This window comes from Megalops cyprinoides, chromosome 1 (assembly GCF_013368585.1).
Source record: "Megalops cyprinoides isolate fMegCyp1 chromosome 1, fMegCyp1.pri, whole genome shotgun sequence".
Lineage (NCBI taxonomy): Eukaryota > Metazoa > Chordata > Actinopteri > Elopiformes > Megalopidae > Megalops > Megalops cyprinoides.
In genome coordinates, this window is record NC_050583.1 from 66,948,904 (window position 1) to 66,965,954 (window position 17,051).

Consider the following 17,051-nt stretch of genomic DNA (forward strand, 5'->3'; position numbering starts at 1 on the left):
TAAGAAATGAAAACAAAAATCTTAGAAATGGGCAAAAATACCAGATTAGATCTTGCAGTGTAGTATATTTCTTCTGCACAGTCCAAAAAATCGTCAGTGTCGGGCTGTTTAGCAGACAGACCAAGAAATTCAAGTTATTCACATCCAGGCCAAGGGAAACACAAGAGAATGAGGGAGTGAGAGATTATATGAGGGGGTGGATTTGCCAAGAGAGCTCATGCGATAGAGCCCCGAAAAAGAACCAGCACTCAACAGTCTTTTCCTTTTACAGACTCTACTCTCCACCCAGATCACAAACAGGGATTAGTGGGAGTGTTTGTGTTTGCAAGAGGGAAGACATAACCCAAAAAAATGCAAAAAGGCCAAAGAAGGCAGCAAAGCCTAAGATATGTAACAGTTGGTTATTGGAGCTGGACATATTTGAATGTTGTTTTCAAAGACAGAGAATGATAATTGTGATTAACTTAGCAGGGGGAAAACAAGACTACCACTAGTGACTACCACTAAATTACAGAGAAGATTCAGGTGCACATTACTGTATACAGTCACCTCCAAAATTACTGGCAAACTTAACAAAAATGAGCAAAAATAGCTGGCAATGAGCTCCATTTTATGCAATGGGCTACATTTTATGGGAAAAGTGTTTGGTTAGATTAAACTTTCCTTTACAATTCTTTCTACTAAAACAACTGCACAGAGTAAAAAGATGAATGAGCAGAATTTTCCCTCAAAAAGACTGGTGTCAAAATTACTGTCATCCCTAATGAGTCTTACACATAAAATGAAACAAAATTAAATCTACACTAAAATGATACTTAAGTTGACCTTTATAAATCAGGCCATGGGTACAAAATATATACCAGTTACAACCACTAGTAGGGAAATAATTAAGAATTGGTAGGTAGGTTCGGGATTGAAAGAAGGGTGTGTATACATGTGAACTTCATGCCCAGTGTAAAATATGGTGGCATATCTTTGATGTTATGGAGTTGCCTTACTTTCTCTGGTCCTGGGACCCTTTTTAAGGTTGACAACATCATGTGCTCTACCAAGTAACAGGACATTTTGGTCGGAAACCTGGTCGCCTTTGCCAGGAAGCTGAAACCTGGCTGCAAATGGATACTGAAGCAAGACAATGAGCCCAAGCACACATCAAAACCCACAAAGAAATGGTTACGCGATCACAGAATCAAAACTGCAAATTGCAATGGCCGTGTCAGTGCCTGGATATTGAACCCCCATTGAAAGCCTGTGATTTGAACTGAAATTCACACTAAAGAATATCAAGGATCTGGAAAGGTTCTGTATGGAGGAATGGTCTAAGATCCCGCCCAATGTGTTCTCCAATTTAATAAAACATCAGAGAAAAAAGGCTCGGTGTCATTGTCCTTTCAAGGGGAGATTGCACAAAGTTTTGAAAACTGCAACAATGTTTCTGTAAATACATTTATAATTTCAAGAAATGTGCAATTTTGTTTGATCATTAATAAAGAAAAATATATTCCACATGTCAGAAAATGACAGCATAGCTTTGCAGTCAGTACAGTATTATAGTATTTGTTTTATACAGCCTTTCTGCTCATCTTAATCAAGGGTGAAAATAATTTTGGAGGTGACTGTACATTAAATCGAGGACATGCAGGAATGAATTTAATCTAACCATTATAGCCCGTTTACTTATTAATTACATTTTTTTTGTTTGAAATCCCACACAATGGCCAGTTACGCATTTGACAAATAAACAGAAAACACTGTGTAAAAAATGTAAAATGGTTAGACTTGCTTAAATTTATAGCTCAAATAACAACATTCAACAGTGGTTAGATTAAACACTGAACATCCCAGATTTGTGCCATAAGATGCCAAAACCAGGTCGTGGGATGAATTTGAGCGGGGCAGCTGTGCACTGATTCTCCTTCACCAGCTCCGGTGTTGTGTCGACCCAGTGTGCGCACGGACAGATGAGACAGCCACAAGGTGCCTATGGTGAACAGCAACTTGAGCGAAAGGTGCTGCCATGCGGGCAGCAATTCACGCGTACGGTGGGAGCGCTTGGCTGGAGTTTTGGTGAGGGGGTGCGGGGGCGTTAGGGTGGGGGACGTTTTGCGACGACCAGCGGGACCGCTTACCGGCTCATGGTGAGGCTCCGTCTCCTTCCTCAGGGGGGGATCAAACTTGACTTGTCCGACTACGGAGAGAGAACAAACAAAACAAGCAAAACTCTTCATGTCGCAGTCTAAGCGCGTGGAACAGGACACCTGTGTGAGTACAGGAGAAGCACTTCTCACTGTAAGCCGCATTCATCAGTGTGTTATTTTTGACAAGTCCAACATGAGGCGAGTACAAGATCTCCTTCGATCAGCTGAAGAAACAATCCACTGATGAGAAACAATCAGCGTGAGATTCAATCAGCGTGCTGGGGTGAGCCTCGTGCATGGAGAAGATAAAACGTTTATCACCTCCATACGTAGTTGCATGAACAATAATGGCCACTCGCATGTCTTTTCCACGTGTGACCATCCATTCACAACGGACTAGTTTCACATTGTCCTCATGTAAGTGGGCGTATGCTTTTGTCCTGAGCTAAGGCAAAACTTACCGTTGTTATCTTCAATAATTTTTTAACATGAGTAATTGTAGATACCTGTTCCCATTTTTGTCCCTGGGGTTTTTTGAAGATATTCTCAGTTTTAATCTACTTAAAATGCAGGAACAGGAAAAGACTGCGCGGAAATTACACTTATCTTTCTTTTCCATTTACAGTTGTATTAATGCAATATTTTATTCTTTTGGTATGAAATGACTTTTGGCATCTCTAAGGATTTTGTACACAGCAACTTTCAGAGAATTCTTTGAGTTATGGCACAAAATAACCCAATTACAGCACATTCAGGCCTGTTCAGTCATGTTCTTCTGTTGATTTATCTGAGCATTAAAGGTAAGCTGCAGGGAGAGTGCACAAGAAGAAGGAAAAGTCACATGTGTTACATAAAGGGACTGGATTTCAGCTCTTTAATTTTGGAAGCGGGTCTAACAAACAGGGGATACCAGTGCGGTTCAGCATAATGGAAGTGGCAGAGAAGTGCTCCAATTTCACATGACGGAGAATAATATGAGTCTCCAGGGAGGCAGAGAGGTGCCACTCACTCAGACACACTTTGGAGGTGAGGATGGGAACGTGACAGAGGGCTGGCGAGAAGCAGTATCTGCAACAATAATCTCAGCTGCTTCACTACAGCGCAGTTAGTTTCATTAAAGAGTTCTGCGCATTAGCATACACACAGGAAGCACTCGCATGCATGCCTGTGTGTATGCACACACACAAACACACTCGCACACCAACACATATACACACATTCAGAGGGAGACTCACAGTTGATCTCAGACAGTGTCTTCCCTTCCCGGGTGTTTCTGGCTGTGGAGCGAATTCGATGGGGCACAGATACAGGAGGCTGTGAAAACAGTTAAGTAAAATGTGAATAGGAAACAGACACGATTTTAAACCCACCCAGTGGGTTTTTAATAAGGTTTTAACAAGGCAGGTGTTCTGGGAAATGAGACCTCCAAAGCTAACAAAACGGAATGTAATGCCTCTTTTTATACGTGTTTGACAGCAACGTCTGGGGAAGATAGAAAACTGCTGGCTCTGGGGACACTCCTGCTTTATTCTAGCCTCTGAGATACGACATTGTGTGAAGGTGTTGTAGTCGGAGTGGGGTATTTGGCTCCTTTCTATGTATTTTTTTGACAAGAATTCACATTCCACAGGTTAAATAACATCATCAGCTCTGGCCAAACACACTTCTGATGAATCAGGTAATGCCTATCCAACTGTCAAATAAAATGATCACATGGTCAGTCATGAATATTTTTCAATGCACAGCACATTGTGGTATTGTGGTGTATACTGAATGTATATGCATATTTTATGTTACTGAAGGCTTAACATATGGAGGGTTAGTTTAATCAAAACAAAACAAAATTTGAGGACTTTAAGAAGAAATTAAGAACAAAAATAGAAACACTAAAATCTGGAAACCCAGAATGAACTATCTGAGAGTCCAAGACAGAAACATACCAGCACATTCTTACACTGCAGCTACTGACAGACTTCCAGGTTCTACCAAACTTGGCCACTTCATTGCTTTTGCACTGTAGTCTGACATGACATGACTCAAACCACCACTGATACATTTTAGGTTCAAACCTCAGAAGCTTCAGCCTTCTCGCAGCCAACACCTACTTTTCTGGCAATGTCAGCTTTAACGAAGCTTACATTAACATCATATTAGCTTTAATGACGAAATGTACATTACTTATCCATGCTGCTAACGAACAAAAACACATCCATCTCAATGTTACCTATCTTCCCCAAGGTGAAAAAATTCCCACTGCAGCCAGAAGCTTCAGGGTAATCCATTCCATATGCAAATCCATCTAAACATAATCCATTGAGCAGCACGTTCACTGAGCATGCTGCTCACTAGATCTGTCTCCTGTGTCGCCCAGTTAATATTTTAAATGGGGATTTCAGTTTCGGAACCTGAGGAGAGATTAAAGTTCCAGAGATTTTATCCTACTTTACCTAAACAGTATTTGAAGCAGCCAAAGATCAGGATCAACAAAGCATCAAAGCCCTTGAGATGCTGTTGTGCTCCGCACACATTCTAAGGGACGATTTGTTTGGTCAGAATGAAACTGTACTTCCTTTTGGCATTTCTCCAGTTTCTTGCATGTTGTCATGGTTAATAGGCCAGAGCACAAGGCCTGCTGACAGAGCTGAGCTTTGATGGCACAGAAGGAACAGCATCGATCCTCTGAGCTTCCACTAACTGTGCTAACTGTTCTGCTATGCCCCCAGGAAAATCATTATTTGTAGCTTGATGTCCAGTAAGGAAATGTCCCACAAGGCATTGCTGGAGCTAGTGTTATTTATTTAGCAGAGCCCGTCTCCCCCAGGCTCTACGACATATTTACATATAAGCTAAGAGGAAAGAGTTTACAGACCACGCTGTTGGATTTATGGAACAAGTCAAGTAGGAAGGGCATTCCTCATGCAGTTTCATTCAGGTTCTTTTTTGGAAAAGAGGTGGCTACCGACTTGCACTTCTAAAAATACTGTTTGAACACCAGAGAATTTCAGATGCTACTATCGGTTAAACGTCCATCAGCCCAAACGGGAAAATGCTTTTACAGAAACTTCCATCGCAACCAAGAGCACTACTTTACTGATTCCCCCCCCATTTTAAGAACTTTTTGTTCATGAGTTTATTGTTTTGGGGAAAAAAAACAGCTCTTTCATAATCCAGTAATTTCGAAAGCATTCCAAAAACAAAAAAAAAAGCACATGGCAAACAAAGACAGGCTAACGAAAAAGGCAAAACCTCATGCAAATCAATTAAAGATGGCTCAACAGGATAAGTTAAAAATTCATTTTTTTGATTCAGGATTAAGTTCTTGAGAGACAAACTTAACTCAAGACTCAAGACAAACATGAAAATATTACGCATTTTAATGAATTTCATGACTGGGCTGAGCCTCAGCAATCAAATATTGTGGTTGTTCAAATACCAACTTCAGTATATGCTATTGACGGCAAAATTAATGCAAAGTAAATCTCTTAACCTTGAGCAATACTAGTTGTCTACTAATAGTGTCTTGAATTTGAATTGAATTTAAAATTGAAATAAGGGCACTAAGTGCAAACAACAGCAGTACATGTTTTCAAAGGAAGAAAAGGATGTTTCTAAACACCAGACACCTCAAATTATTTGACACCATAAACCTCTGAACAACAGATTTCAAAACTGTATTAAACACACATGTGCATGCTTGATTTTTATACTGACCTCATTCACTCCAATCCAAACCAACAATCAGCCATGCTCTGCATGCCAGGGACACATTTTAATGAAACACACACACGCACACGCACGCACGCACGCACGCACGCACAAAATATCATGGCGGATGCCCAACGCCCAGTAAACTGCAAATGAAAGTCAGCCTTCCATTCCTTGTTGCAACACACCCACACGCAGTTATCATGGGAAACTGTTACGCAGAGTAAACCATCAACCGATGAGCGACCCTGCTCCCGGCGGCTCCGAACGAGGCCAGCCCGGCCGCGTTACAGTGCGGTTAGTGAGGAAAACGGGCGCAGCACCGCGGCACACGCAGGGGCGCGCATGCCCAGTACCTTCCTGCGCGCGGCAAAGCGAGGAGCTCTCCGCGACGCGGGCGGAACCGGAAGAAACAGGCCCCGGTACTTAAACTACGGGTGGAAAAGGAGAGACACACAGCAGGACACAGAACGTAAGGGCACGGAGTGGAAACCAATGTCTTCCCGCTGGACGTTACCGCTCAACAACGCGGCATCCGCATCTGATGTGGTCACAGCGTTACGGGGGAAAAAATGACCCTTCAGGTCCCATCACGTGCAGTGGCGAAAGTGACCCAGCAGTTTTGAACGGGACTGGATCTTCCTTCCCGAGATGGGCGGAGCGTGTTGGGTTTACCTCGGGCTCAGGCTCGTCGTCATCGAAGTCGGGATAAGCGGAGTGGTCAGGGTTGTTGGCCTTGTCCAGCAGCTCGATGGCTAGCGTCCGGCTTAGAGGCTGAGAGACAAAGGGGTGCTGGGACAAAGGGAGAGACCAGTCGAGTCAAAGCGTGGCCAGATATTAGCTGTGTTCTGTGGTCAAACACTCGTCCCGAAGCCCTTGCCATTGGCTAGCACTGATGGATTGCAGCCATGCCATTGGTACAGTAGTCATGAAAGGAGTTGGCAGTCTCTTACCTGCAACAGCTTCTCAGCCGGAGGCCTTTTTTTGGGGTTTTTCGTCAATGCCATTTTGACAAAGTGGTGAAAATTATTTGTCCTTCAACACAAGAGGAACACAAACTTGTACATATTATTCCCCTTACACCAAATTATAATAGCCTTTATCAGTTATCAGACATCAATACTAATACTTCTGACTCAAGAGAAAACCACAAAAACAGTACATTATTATGGCCAAGAGAGGCTTGAGTCATATCTTTGGAAAACATGAAGTTCAAGAATTTGCTGATAATTGAAGTCATCAGTCACAGATGCCTCTAAATTTGCCACTAAATTGCTTCATTAGGAGAAGAATCCCAGTTATGTACCCTTAACATGATATACAACTTCAGGAAGCAAAAACGCAACAGTCCTGCTTAAGATACTACATGGAGATCACTTTCAGACTTATGGATTCATATACTTTGAAGTTTATGGAACAGCCTCTTACCACTTCATTTTGTCTTTCAATTTTGGGGGTTGGAAGTTACTTTTGGTCATCAAAAACAGAGCCCTAGGGGAAAAAAATGGTTTAAAAATTCAGGCCATCAGTGCCAAATATTCAATGGATAAGATGTGTATCCATACAGTAATACATATCAATATATGAAGATGCCTGATTTTGGCATACTTTCACATCAAAACTGATGGAAACCTGTGTCCGTCATCATGGTTGGATGATTATTACTTTAGTGTACCTTAATATTACCATGCTACAAAGTGAAGGCCTGTGTTACACGCTACATTAATGCGACAAAGCAGCGCGCTGCCCAAGCACTGGTCTGTTGGCATACTGACCTCATGGGGTGGAGTTCGAACATTGGTGGCTGCAGCTCTGCCAACTCGATGGCCGTGATGCCCACCGCCCAGATGTCGCACAGGTGGTTGTACCCACCCTTTCTCTCCACAGCAGCCACTTCAGGAGCCATCCTGTACAAAGCAGTTCCGCATTAGCAGTTTGTGAAGCTTGGGACCCAGCCCTTTACGACTGACAGCAGTTGAGAGGCAATGCCATGGCATACATCCTGGCATTTTACATTTACATTTATTTATTTAGCAGACGCTTTTATCCAAAGCGACGTACAAAAGTGCATACAGTAAGTATAGCGACAGTACGTGGACAGAATGTGTACAGTTCAATGAGACAGTTCTCAGCTGAGAGCAAGGACTAATACGATACACCTTCAAACAGCAAACTTCAACAACTTCAAACAGCGCAATGAGTGTCAGGGTAAAGGCGGCAACAAGAAACAATTCAAAAAGCACAGCAATTTACAACAGCACTGATTGGGGGGGTCACTCTGGGCACTCTGGGGCTGCTCATTTTAAAACTGGTGTGTGTGGCATTTCAAGATCTATTATCATGCCATTAAGGATTTCCAGCCATTCATTAATAAAGAAGAATGTTTCCCAAGAGCTTACTTCATTAGAGTAAAAAACCTGAACTATAACGAGAGAAAGAGGATCGGGGGGTCAAGCAAGCAATCAACAGGTGGACTGAGAAAGGTAAATTACAGAACTGGAGATTACCTACGTTCTAAGCAAGTACAATGGGATATTCAACAGCCGCAAGAAGTCAGGACCATGGTCTATCATTTTAATCTTTAACGTAAAGCTGGCACAACCTACTGCTGTGTGCCCGCCGCTGTTGAGAGAAACTAGGTTTCACTTTGTACATGATAAGGAAACTTTTTATCCATTTTCAGATGAAAAGCAGTTTCCTATTCATGTATCAACGAAGCAAGCCCTGCTTAGCTTCAGCTACTTGGCAGGAGAAGGCTGCTGAGGGGTAGGTTTAGAAAAATTACAGGTAAAAATGACAGCAAGGATATTGGGGAAGGGGGTATTACTTCAGACTGTAAACAAACTCAGAAATCCAAAATACTGACAAATATAACATTTGCCCTGTCCCATTTAAATGGTACCTTTTTGATGATACATTACGTAGTGCATTATACAGTGCTGGACTTAACTAAATAAACCGGCCCACAAGACTGGGAAGTAGGGATGGAAAAGAAATTGGGGGGGGGGGGGGGGGTGATGTTACCAGTAAGGAGTGCCGATGAAGGACTTCCTCTTGGCTAGAGTTGCAGTGATCTGTGCTGAGACGCCAAAGTCAGCTGGAACATCAGAAGACACCCAGTGAGATCTCAGACACACTACCTAACTGGATTTAAACAAAAACAGTGCCCACACCAACCCAAATGCAGCTTGGATTCAACAGAAACTACAGACACTCATATCTGTGCTAAAGGAGTGATGGTTGCGCTTTGGAATGACATGAGCAAGCTGCCAGAAAGGTTGGTCTGAAGACACGTGTGATTTTTATATCTGTTCAGTTATTGACTTTAAATCATATAAACCCCCTCCCTCTCAAACAGTGAGGAAGGCTAAGAAACAAAGCACTGTAATTTCCCTGTTACAATGTCTCATTTATGACCCACTTTGTTCCAAACTATACACAAATTTTCACTTGGAACAACTGAACAAAGCAGTCTGCACCTCTCTTTTTTCCCTTGCTTTCCCCAAATCTCAGTTATTTTCTCATGCTGCGCAAGCAACAAAACCAGATGCCTTTTTTAACAAACTGATTGATTCCATACATGCCACCCCTGTTGAATGCGTTTCTGAAGCTGTGAACTGCAGTGCAGAAATTTAAAGCAGGGGCTCTAGCACTCGTGGCATTGATGAACTGTCAACGCCCTGTAACTTCAGAACACACTTTAAACACCTCATCCTAAACATATCACAAACTGAAGACCAGACGGGATTGCTCACAACGGCTGATCCCATCACAGACAAATTCATCACACAATTACGAGGAGCAAAGTACAGCGTACAGACAAGCAAAATGACCAACAGAAACCTTGAACGTCCTTACCTAGTTTCACGTACCCATTATCGGTTAATAGAATATTTGCACCCTTGAGTGGACAAAAACACAGCACGTTAGACAAATGGGCGACAGATATAAATAAGTTATTTTTTATGCAAATAAGAAACAAGATAACGAATACTTCAGTGCGAGAGCACTGCCACTGGACAGGCACCATCCTCAATCAGAATCAGTATATAAATGTTAATAACAGGCATGCCATCAAAGTACTTCCCCTAGGCATCATAAACGCTGTCTGTGCTTCCTTTCCTGTAGGTTACATACTATCATAAAAAAAAAAAAAATTAACAGAGATAAAAGGATAAGAAGCAAGACTACAGTAGCTGTGTTAGAACAGCGATGTGAATGATAAAACCGTAACTGAGGAGACAGAGATATAAAGGCAAAATAAGCCAGACACTGAACATGGTATGAATATTCCTCTGCAGAAAGAAAATTCTGCTCTGCACTGCCTAGCTGCATCTTGATATCTTTATGCTGGTGTACTCTGGTTAAATAAATAGGAAACCTACCTTAATATCTCTGTGCATCTTTCCCTTGTTGTGCAAATAGTACAAACCCTGGGACAAGTTAAAATGGAGAAAAAAAAAACATTTTAAGTCTTATCTTTACTTGCATCACACCTGATTTCTCTTACACAAAAAAAACTACACAATTAACACTGAATGTTTAACTGAAGCACTAAGAAGTTATCTGGAGGGATTAACAGCCTTTACATTAATGACTGTGGATGGCAATTAGCCTTAAAGCAACAAGGCAATAAACCAGTTGTGTCTGCCTGCTTTGTTGTTTTTAGAACTATTTATGCATCATTAGCTTAAATGCCACGGTTTAGAAACTTGTTCGTCCTTCACTGATCTGGGGGCAGGGAAATAGCACCAAACATGTAGAAGAAAAGGGTGGGGAAAGTACCTGTAGTGTTTCCCGGGACACGTAGGCTATTTGTGATTCTGACAGGGGTCCTGTTACTGTAAGGAGAAACAATAAGAGGTTAAGAGCTCATATGAAGCGTTTTATTCCACCATAATATCCTGCACGCAGATTCATTCGAAGGAATGAAATAAGTGGAGCAGTTTCTCAAAAGGGCAGAATAAATGTAAGTCACTTCAGCATGCTGACCAGGCACAAGCTGGCAGCCGAGTGTCCTGTGCACAAAAAGTAGGTCAACACGCCATTTAAAAAATAACTGCATACCACAAGCATTCACTTCAATTCTTTATTCAGAAGCCATCTCACTCACAGTGCTCACAGAGCTGACTGGGGTTTTCAGCCATCTGAACCTGCATAAAAACAGTTATTCCTCTGATAAAACGCTCTGGTTTGTGAATCCTCGGCCTTTGTGGGGCCTGGAGCGGCCAGTGGTGTGTGAGGTCTCCACTATCTGGGACTGAATAGTTATTCATCATCTTTCAGCCCTATGTAACTACAGTGGCACTGTTGTGGCTGGGCAGATAAAAAAAAAAAGAAAGAAAAAGAAGAACAGAAAAAAATGCCTCTAATAAAGTGCACTGAAGTAATCACTGGTATAAGCCTCACCAAACAGCTAGCGGAAAAAAAAACAACAAAAACCTTTTCAGCTCAGGCACTTATAACACTGACCACAAATCTCAGAAAAATCGTGCAAACAAATGGTTGTGCAAGATTTCGAGATTATTCGGGACCACAGGCGGGTTTTGTAAATAAGGGTGATTCAGAGAATCTGGGAAATCTGAGTGTAGATTAGACTCCTGCAGAGAGAGGCCTATTTCAGTCGCATCCTCCCTCATCAACCTGAGGCCGCCCCCCTAGTACCATGCAGTCAGTCTGAGAGTGTCATGATGAGACAGGGATGAAGGATCATACACGTGTATTACTGGAAAGAGGGGTAGCGGGGTGAGGGTATGTGATATAGTGTTTGGAAAAGCAGGCTGGACTTGCTCCTCTTTCATGACAACGCCCTGAATACACCACCCCGCCACTTTGCATGAGCGAGCCCGACTGCCTCGACTTAAATCCTTCAGTGTGCAAGTCGTGCCCCTGAGAACAAACCGGTCAGGGATGAGAAAGGGGTCTATGTTACGGCAAAACAGCGTTTTGCATACTGTAACCCAGGTGCGTATGCCTCACGCTAAGCGGCACAGTGGCGATCCCAATAATCCATCTCTCTCAAGATGTGAGAGGAGCTGTGGTGTTAATTGCTGTTCACACTCTTATCACTGCCACTGTGGCAGCACCAGTTCCTGCTGGCAGAATCACACCTGTACACTTCTTTCAGTTCATTTCAATACTGACTCTTACAAAAAAATAATTCAATGTAAGATGTAATAACATGCATAGGGCCTCAGACATTCACACATCCAAACCAAACTGAACTACCAAATAGTAACAGTAGAATGATTTATAAACTTGGAATATTCACCCTTTCCCAGATGCAACTGGATGTAAATGCATGCCTTATACGTATTACATAAATTAATAACTATAATTCAAGCTATAACAGTAATAGTAAATATGGCATTTACAACAGATTCCATCACAATAAAGGGAAATATCAAATTAAACAAAAAAATCTTCACACAAAACATAATTCAATATCACTGTCATGTTACAGTAAAACCACAGTATTTTGTAAAAACAAACTCGCTGTTTTTTTTTGAAAATCAAAGAAGTCTTTCAAATGGGGGCAGATTAAGTTTTTGAAGTTTGTTTGTCTTACCATGGTATATGTCCTGTAGTGATCCTCCCCCACAATACTCCATGCATATCCATAATTTGTCTCTCCTGAAGGAACAAGGAAAACACATTTTACTTATTTTTTTTTTACCAAAACCACTGCATGTGGTGCCTTTTGAAGTCACATCATTCGGTGTGCTTCAATTTGTACAATCGCACTCCTACCTTCCAGCCAGTCCTTTCTCAAACACAAAAATACATTCCCCCTCTGTGTGTCTCAGCATCAGTCATTCCCCATGCCTCACTATGATTGAAATGCAGGAGTAGTAGCAAAGCCACGTATGCCTTTTGACAGCAGAGTTTGGTTATTGCTGCAGAGCTTCTAATCAAGAGCAACCCACAGCTCTTGACAGCTCCAAACCCTGGGACCTTACGGAAACGGAGACAGTCATCACTGAGAGTTGGGCTGAGGCGGGAGACGAGGAGGAGGCGGGCCGAACCTGAGGTAGCTTCCGAAATAGGCCACAATGTTGGAGTGCTTGCAGTCCTTCATCATGACGATCTCCTGCTGCACCACCGCAAAGTCCTCCCCTGCAGGATGGAGCAACAGACACAAAAGGAGCACTAGTGTGAGGAGCTGAGGCCCTTGGATCGGAAGATTCAACAAACTGGCGGGACTAGAGCTACCGGAGAGAGGGGAGCAATTCCTACAGAGAGTACTGGAGGGGGGGTTCATTTTGGTAGTCAACAGCAGCATGGAAGAGAGGCAAGTTGAAGTAATTATACTGAACCTATTCATTACACTCATTTGGACCTTTTTTGCACCCAAGGGATGGGGATTTTAAATTACCATCCTGTTTTGAATATTTCATTTACATTATAATTTTGTTACACCAATGATGAGCACTGCCTTTAAAACACACTTTCGCCAGAGGTATGAACGGCTGTGGCAGGTTTCATGTAGAGGAGTTGCCACAAGAAATCATTACTGTTCATCATTTCTTTGCTTAGCAGACATATTTAAAGGATGCTTCAAATGCTTTAAACTCAGCACCTTCCGCAATTGACACACCTGAAACTTGTTTTGGAGCAAGAGGTTAACTCCCTTCTACAAGTATCCAATAGCAGTGTCTCACCAGGGTTTTGATCCCATGACCCTCAGGTCCAGAGTCCAGCGTTCTAATAACTATAGCTGCCACGGGAACAGTTAAATGCCTTCGGTTCCCTGGGCAACAGATCTTGTGTCAAGCTGCCCTTTCAAGCATCAGGTTGGAAACAGCTGACTCATCCCTGATATTTCAACAGGACAACAGCCACAGGGAATGAACTGAACCATTTCTTTTTTTTTATTATAGTGCTTGTTCAAATCTGCAATATCCATTTCACATCATGAAAGGTAATTAAGTCGGTGCCTCTTGGTTCCCTATAGTCTGTCAACAGAGAGAGCATGCAGGCACCCATCTACAGCCATCCCTCTCTGCATGCATCAGTGCACTGTTGCCGGGTCAGCATGTTTCAGGGAAGGGCTATCAAGCAGGTTTCTGCAGGGAAGGCACCTAACGAGGCACAGTCATTGGCTTACAGAAATGACTGCACGCAAAGCTCTCTCATCTGACTGGCCAGAGGGACGAGGGGTGACCCCTGCTGATTGGAGGAGGGCAGGCCGAGCTGCTTTAGCCAAGCAACTTTCCTCTACCACAATGCTCTGTGGAATATTGGATTCGATTCCTCTGATCTCCAATGACCGTGATCACCAACTCTGCTCTCAACAACTGCAAACACAAACTCACCTTACAGAGTAGAAATAAGTTATGAAATATAACACAGTTCCCTGGAGTGTACTCATTTAATAAGAGCACTTAGTGGTTTTCCAAGGGCAAACAAGACCCGAGGAACAAACTGGATGAAACATCATACGCATTTATTAATCTGTTTTGTGAAGGGCCTCTTCTTGGCTATATCGATGGTACGGTCAAATAAATACTTTCCCCAAGGTGTAAATTCTGATTTTTCCAGAAAGCCTTAAATTAGGTTAAGGTCTTAATTAGATATACATGCTTAATGATTCCTCTAAGATAAAGTCTAAGATAAAGTAATGATCATTTTGCAAGACAGCAGTCCTAAGTGCCCTTTTCTCAACTTACACTCAATTTAAAAAACCTCATTTGGAGTAAGAGGGCTTCCATAGAACATAGCATGAAGAAGAAGACCTCGAGAGGAGGAGGAGGAAAGGCCTTTAAAACCAAAATCATCTGCCAAAAAAATGTCCTTTATGCTTTATCAAAGGTCTATCAACCTTTCTACAGAGAAAAAGAGACACATTCCAGGTCTCTTATCTACACAAGTACTTAACCAAAATATCAAGCCAACTGCAGCCTTAACTGAACCACTTTAACCACTTCTCTCAGTTTTGAAACGGTTCATCACTTAGAGAGCTGGGGGTCCATTCAATAAAGGACAATGTCACTCAAGGAGGCAACCGTCTGCCCGCTGAATGGACAGTACAACGGTGTGCGCTGCTGTGCAATCATCTCTGCAGGCAGTTTGGTCGGCAAAATGGGGACCGTTTTTATACACCATCTGTATAAACATTCTATGTACAAATATTACAACTACTATTCTAAATCCTGTAAATTTAGGTCCAATCAGCACTGCAGCAAAATACTGCATTACACATTGAAGAAAGTACCATTTCCTTCGTTTAGAATCGTGCTTTATAACAAGATGTTCCAGACCACATTTGACATTGTAGAAATTAATATAATGAGGCATTATTAGGGATTCTGTTTCATTCTCTCATTATGAACGAATTTATCTTCCTGAGGGAAATACACTGGCATTAGATATACAATTTTGCTACATTTGTTCTGGCACTTTCCCCTTCACCCTTGTCACACCTGGGACCCAAAGCAATAGATGCAACTGACAAGACAGTGTTAATAACTCAGCTGGAGAGTGAACCGCGGCCTCTGCCAGTGAACTTCCTGTCTTGTGGTCCCAGGCACACGCTCCTAGTGAGGCCGCCCTTTCTCCATCAATGGCAGGCTCTGTGGTGTAGAATTTCCCTCCCACGAGCTGGGCCCTGTGGCTCTCTACCGGCCCGGCTGGACTGACTCTCTGACCTTGAAGTGGCTCACGGAGGCAAGAAGGAATCATCTGGATCAGCCAGGGAGGGGTAACGTGGGGGGGGGTTAAAGAGAAGTGACCTAGAGGAGCTCACACTAGCAGCCTGGGCTGCCGCTGATTTTAGCCGGGAGGCCCGGGAGCCGATCCAAAGGCCGGCTCGCTGCCGTGATCTGCATCCCCAGAATTCCTTACTGTAAATGGACACAGCGGCAGAACCACTCCTCCTGAACACTTACGAACACTTAGCTTAGGTGGAAACAGGACCAGTTTAGGAAGGTGAAACATAGAGCAGAGATCCAAACAGCAGTATTTCAAGTTTAGGGATGTGCTACCGGTGGATAGTGCAAGTGGATAGTCGAAGTGCAAGTAAGGAATGTACTGAGGCACCAACAACTATGGTCGACTATTTAACAACGTTTAGTTACTCTACAGTGAATTATCACACATCAGCTACCTCATAAAGCCACTGCAGATGGTAAATCAATTGAATACAATTATAAAGCAAATATACAGCTACAGTGGCGCGAACAAGTATTTGCTCCCTTCCCGATGTCCTCTTTTATTGCATGTTTCTCACACTGAATGGTTCCAAATCGTAAACAATTAGATTTAGGTGACTGAACACAACCAGGCTTGACTGCAACCAGCCCTGTTGAGTTTAAATGGCACATATATTGAACCTTACCATCAGAGAGAAGTAGTCACCACAAAGCTTCTACAGGCACACAACGCCACGATCAAAGGAAATTCCAGAACAGCTGAGAAAAAAAGTTGTTCGGTTATGTCAGTCTGGAAAGGGTTACAAAGCCATTTCTAAGGTTCTTGAACCAAACCACATTATCTCCAAATGGAGAAGATCTGGAGTAGTGGTGAATACTCCCAGGAGTGGCCGACCTGCCAAAATTTATCCAAGGGCACAGCGGCACCTCATCCAGTAAGTCGAAAAAGATCCCAGAAAAACTTCCAAAGAACTGCAGGCTTCTCTAGCATCAGCTAAGGTTAGTGTTCATGACTCAACAATAAGAAAGAGACTATGCAAGAATGGGCTACATGGAAGAGTAGCAAGGTGGAAGCCACTGCTCAACAAGGAAAACATCAAAGCTCATCTCACATTTGCTAAAAGGCATCTGGATGATCCCCAAGAATTCTGGGATAATATTCTATGGACAGATGAGTCAAAAGTGGAATATTTTAGAGGGTGCAAGTCTTCCTATGTCTGGTGTAACGTGAATATAGCATTCCACTGTAAGAACATCATGCCTACAGTGAAACATGTTGGTGGCAGTGTGATGGTATGGGGATGTTTTGCTGCCTCAGGACCTGGATGACTTGCTATCATCGAAAGAGACATGAATTCTGCTATATACCAGACAATTCTTAAGGAGAACGTCCGACCATCTGTGCGTGAGCTGAAACTGAAGCATAACTGGGTGATGCAGCAGGACAATGATCCAAAACAGAAAGGCAAATCCACATCTGAATGGCTAAAAAGAAGAAAAATTAAAGTTTTGGAATGGCCTACTCAAAGTCCCAACTTGAATTCAATCGAGATGATGT

At 42.7% G+C, this 17,051-nt stretch overlaps 1 protein-coding gene across 5 annotated transcripts in view; it reads right to left on the bottom strand.

Moving 5' to 3' along the window:
• Positions 1-17,051, bottom strand: part of LOC118791344 (mitogen-activated protein kinase kinase kinase kinase 3) — an 84,213-nt gene that overhangs the window by 21,782 nt on the left and 45,380 nt on the right. For 3 of the 5 annotated variants that reach the window (XM_036548669.1, XM_036548678.1, XM_036548696.1), the window contains exons 3-15: positions 12,869-12,959; positions 12,412-12,476; positions 10,629-10,684; positions 10,229-10,276; positions 9,702-9,744; positions 8,868-8,940; positions 7,619-7,750; positions 7,272-7,334; positions 6,797-6,878; positions 6,519-6,635; positions 3,374-3,452; positions 2,130-2,188; positions 42-104 (exon numbers count right to left, since the gene is read on the bottom strand). In XM_036548669.1, coding sequence (XP_036404562.1) covers positions 42-104; positions 2,130-2,188; positions 3,374-3,452; positions 6,519-6,635; positions 6,797-6,878; positions 7,272-7,334; positions 7,619-7,750; positions 8,868-8,940; positions 9,702-9,744; positions 10,229-10,276; positions 10,629-10,684; positions 12,412-12,476; positions 12,869-12,959 — 971 coding nt within the window. The remainder of the gene's footprint in view (positions 1-41; positions 105-2,129; positions 2,189-3,373; positions 3,453-6,518; positions 6,636-6,796; positions 6,879-7,271; positions 7,335-7,618; positions 7,751-8,867; positions 8,941-9,701; positions 9,745-10,228; positions 10,277-10,628; positions 10,685-12,411; positions 12,477-12,868; positions 12,960-17,051) is intronic. The other 2 variants (XM_036548705.1, XM_036548687.1) reach the window with 1 other exon arrangement.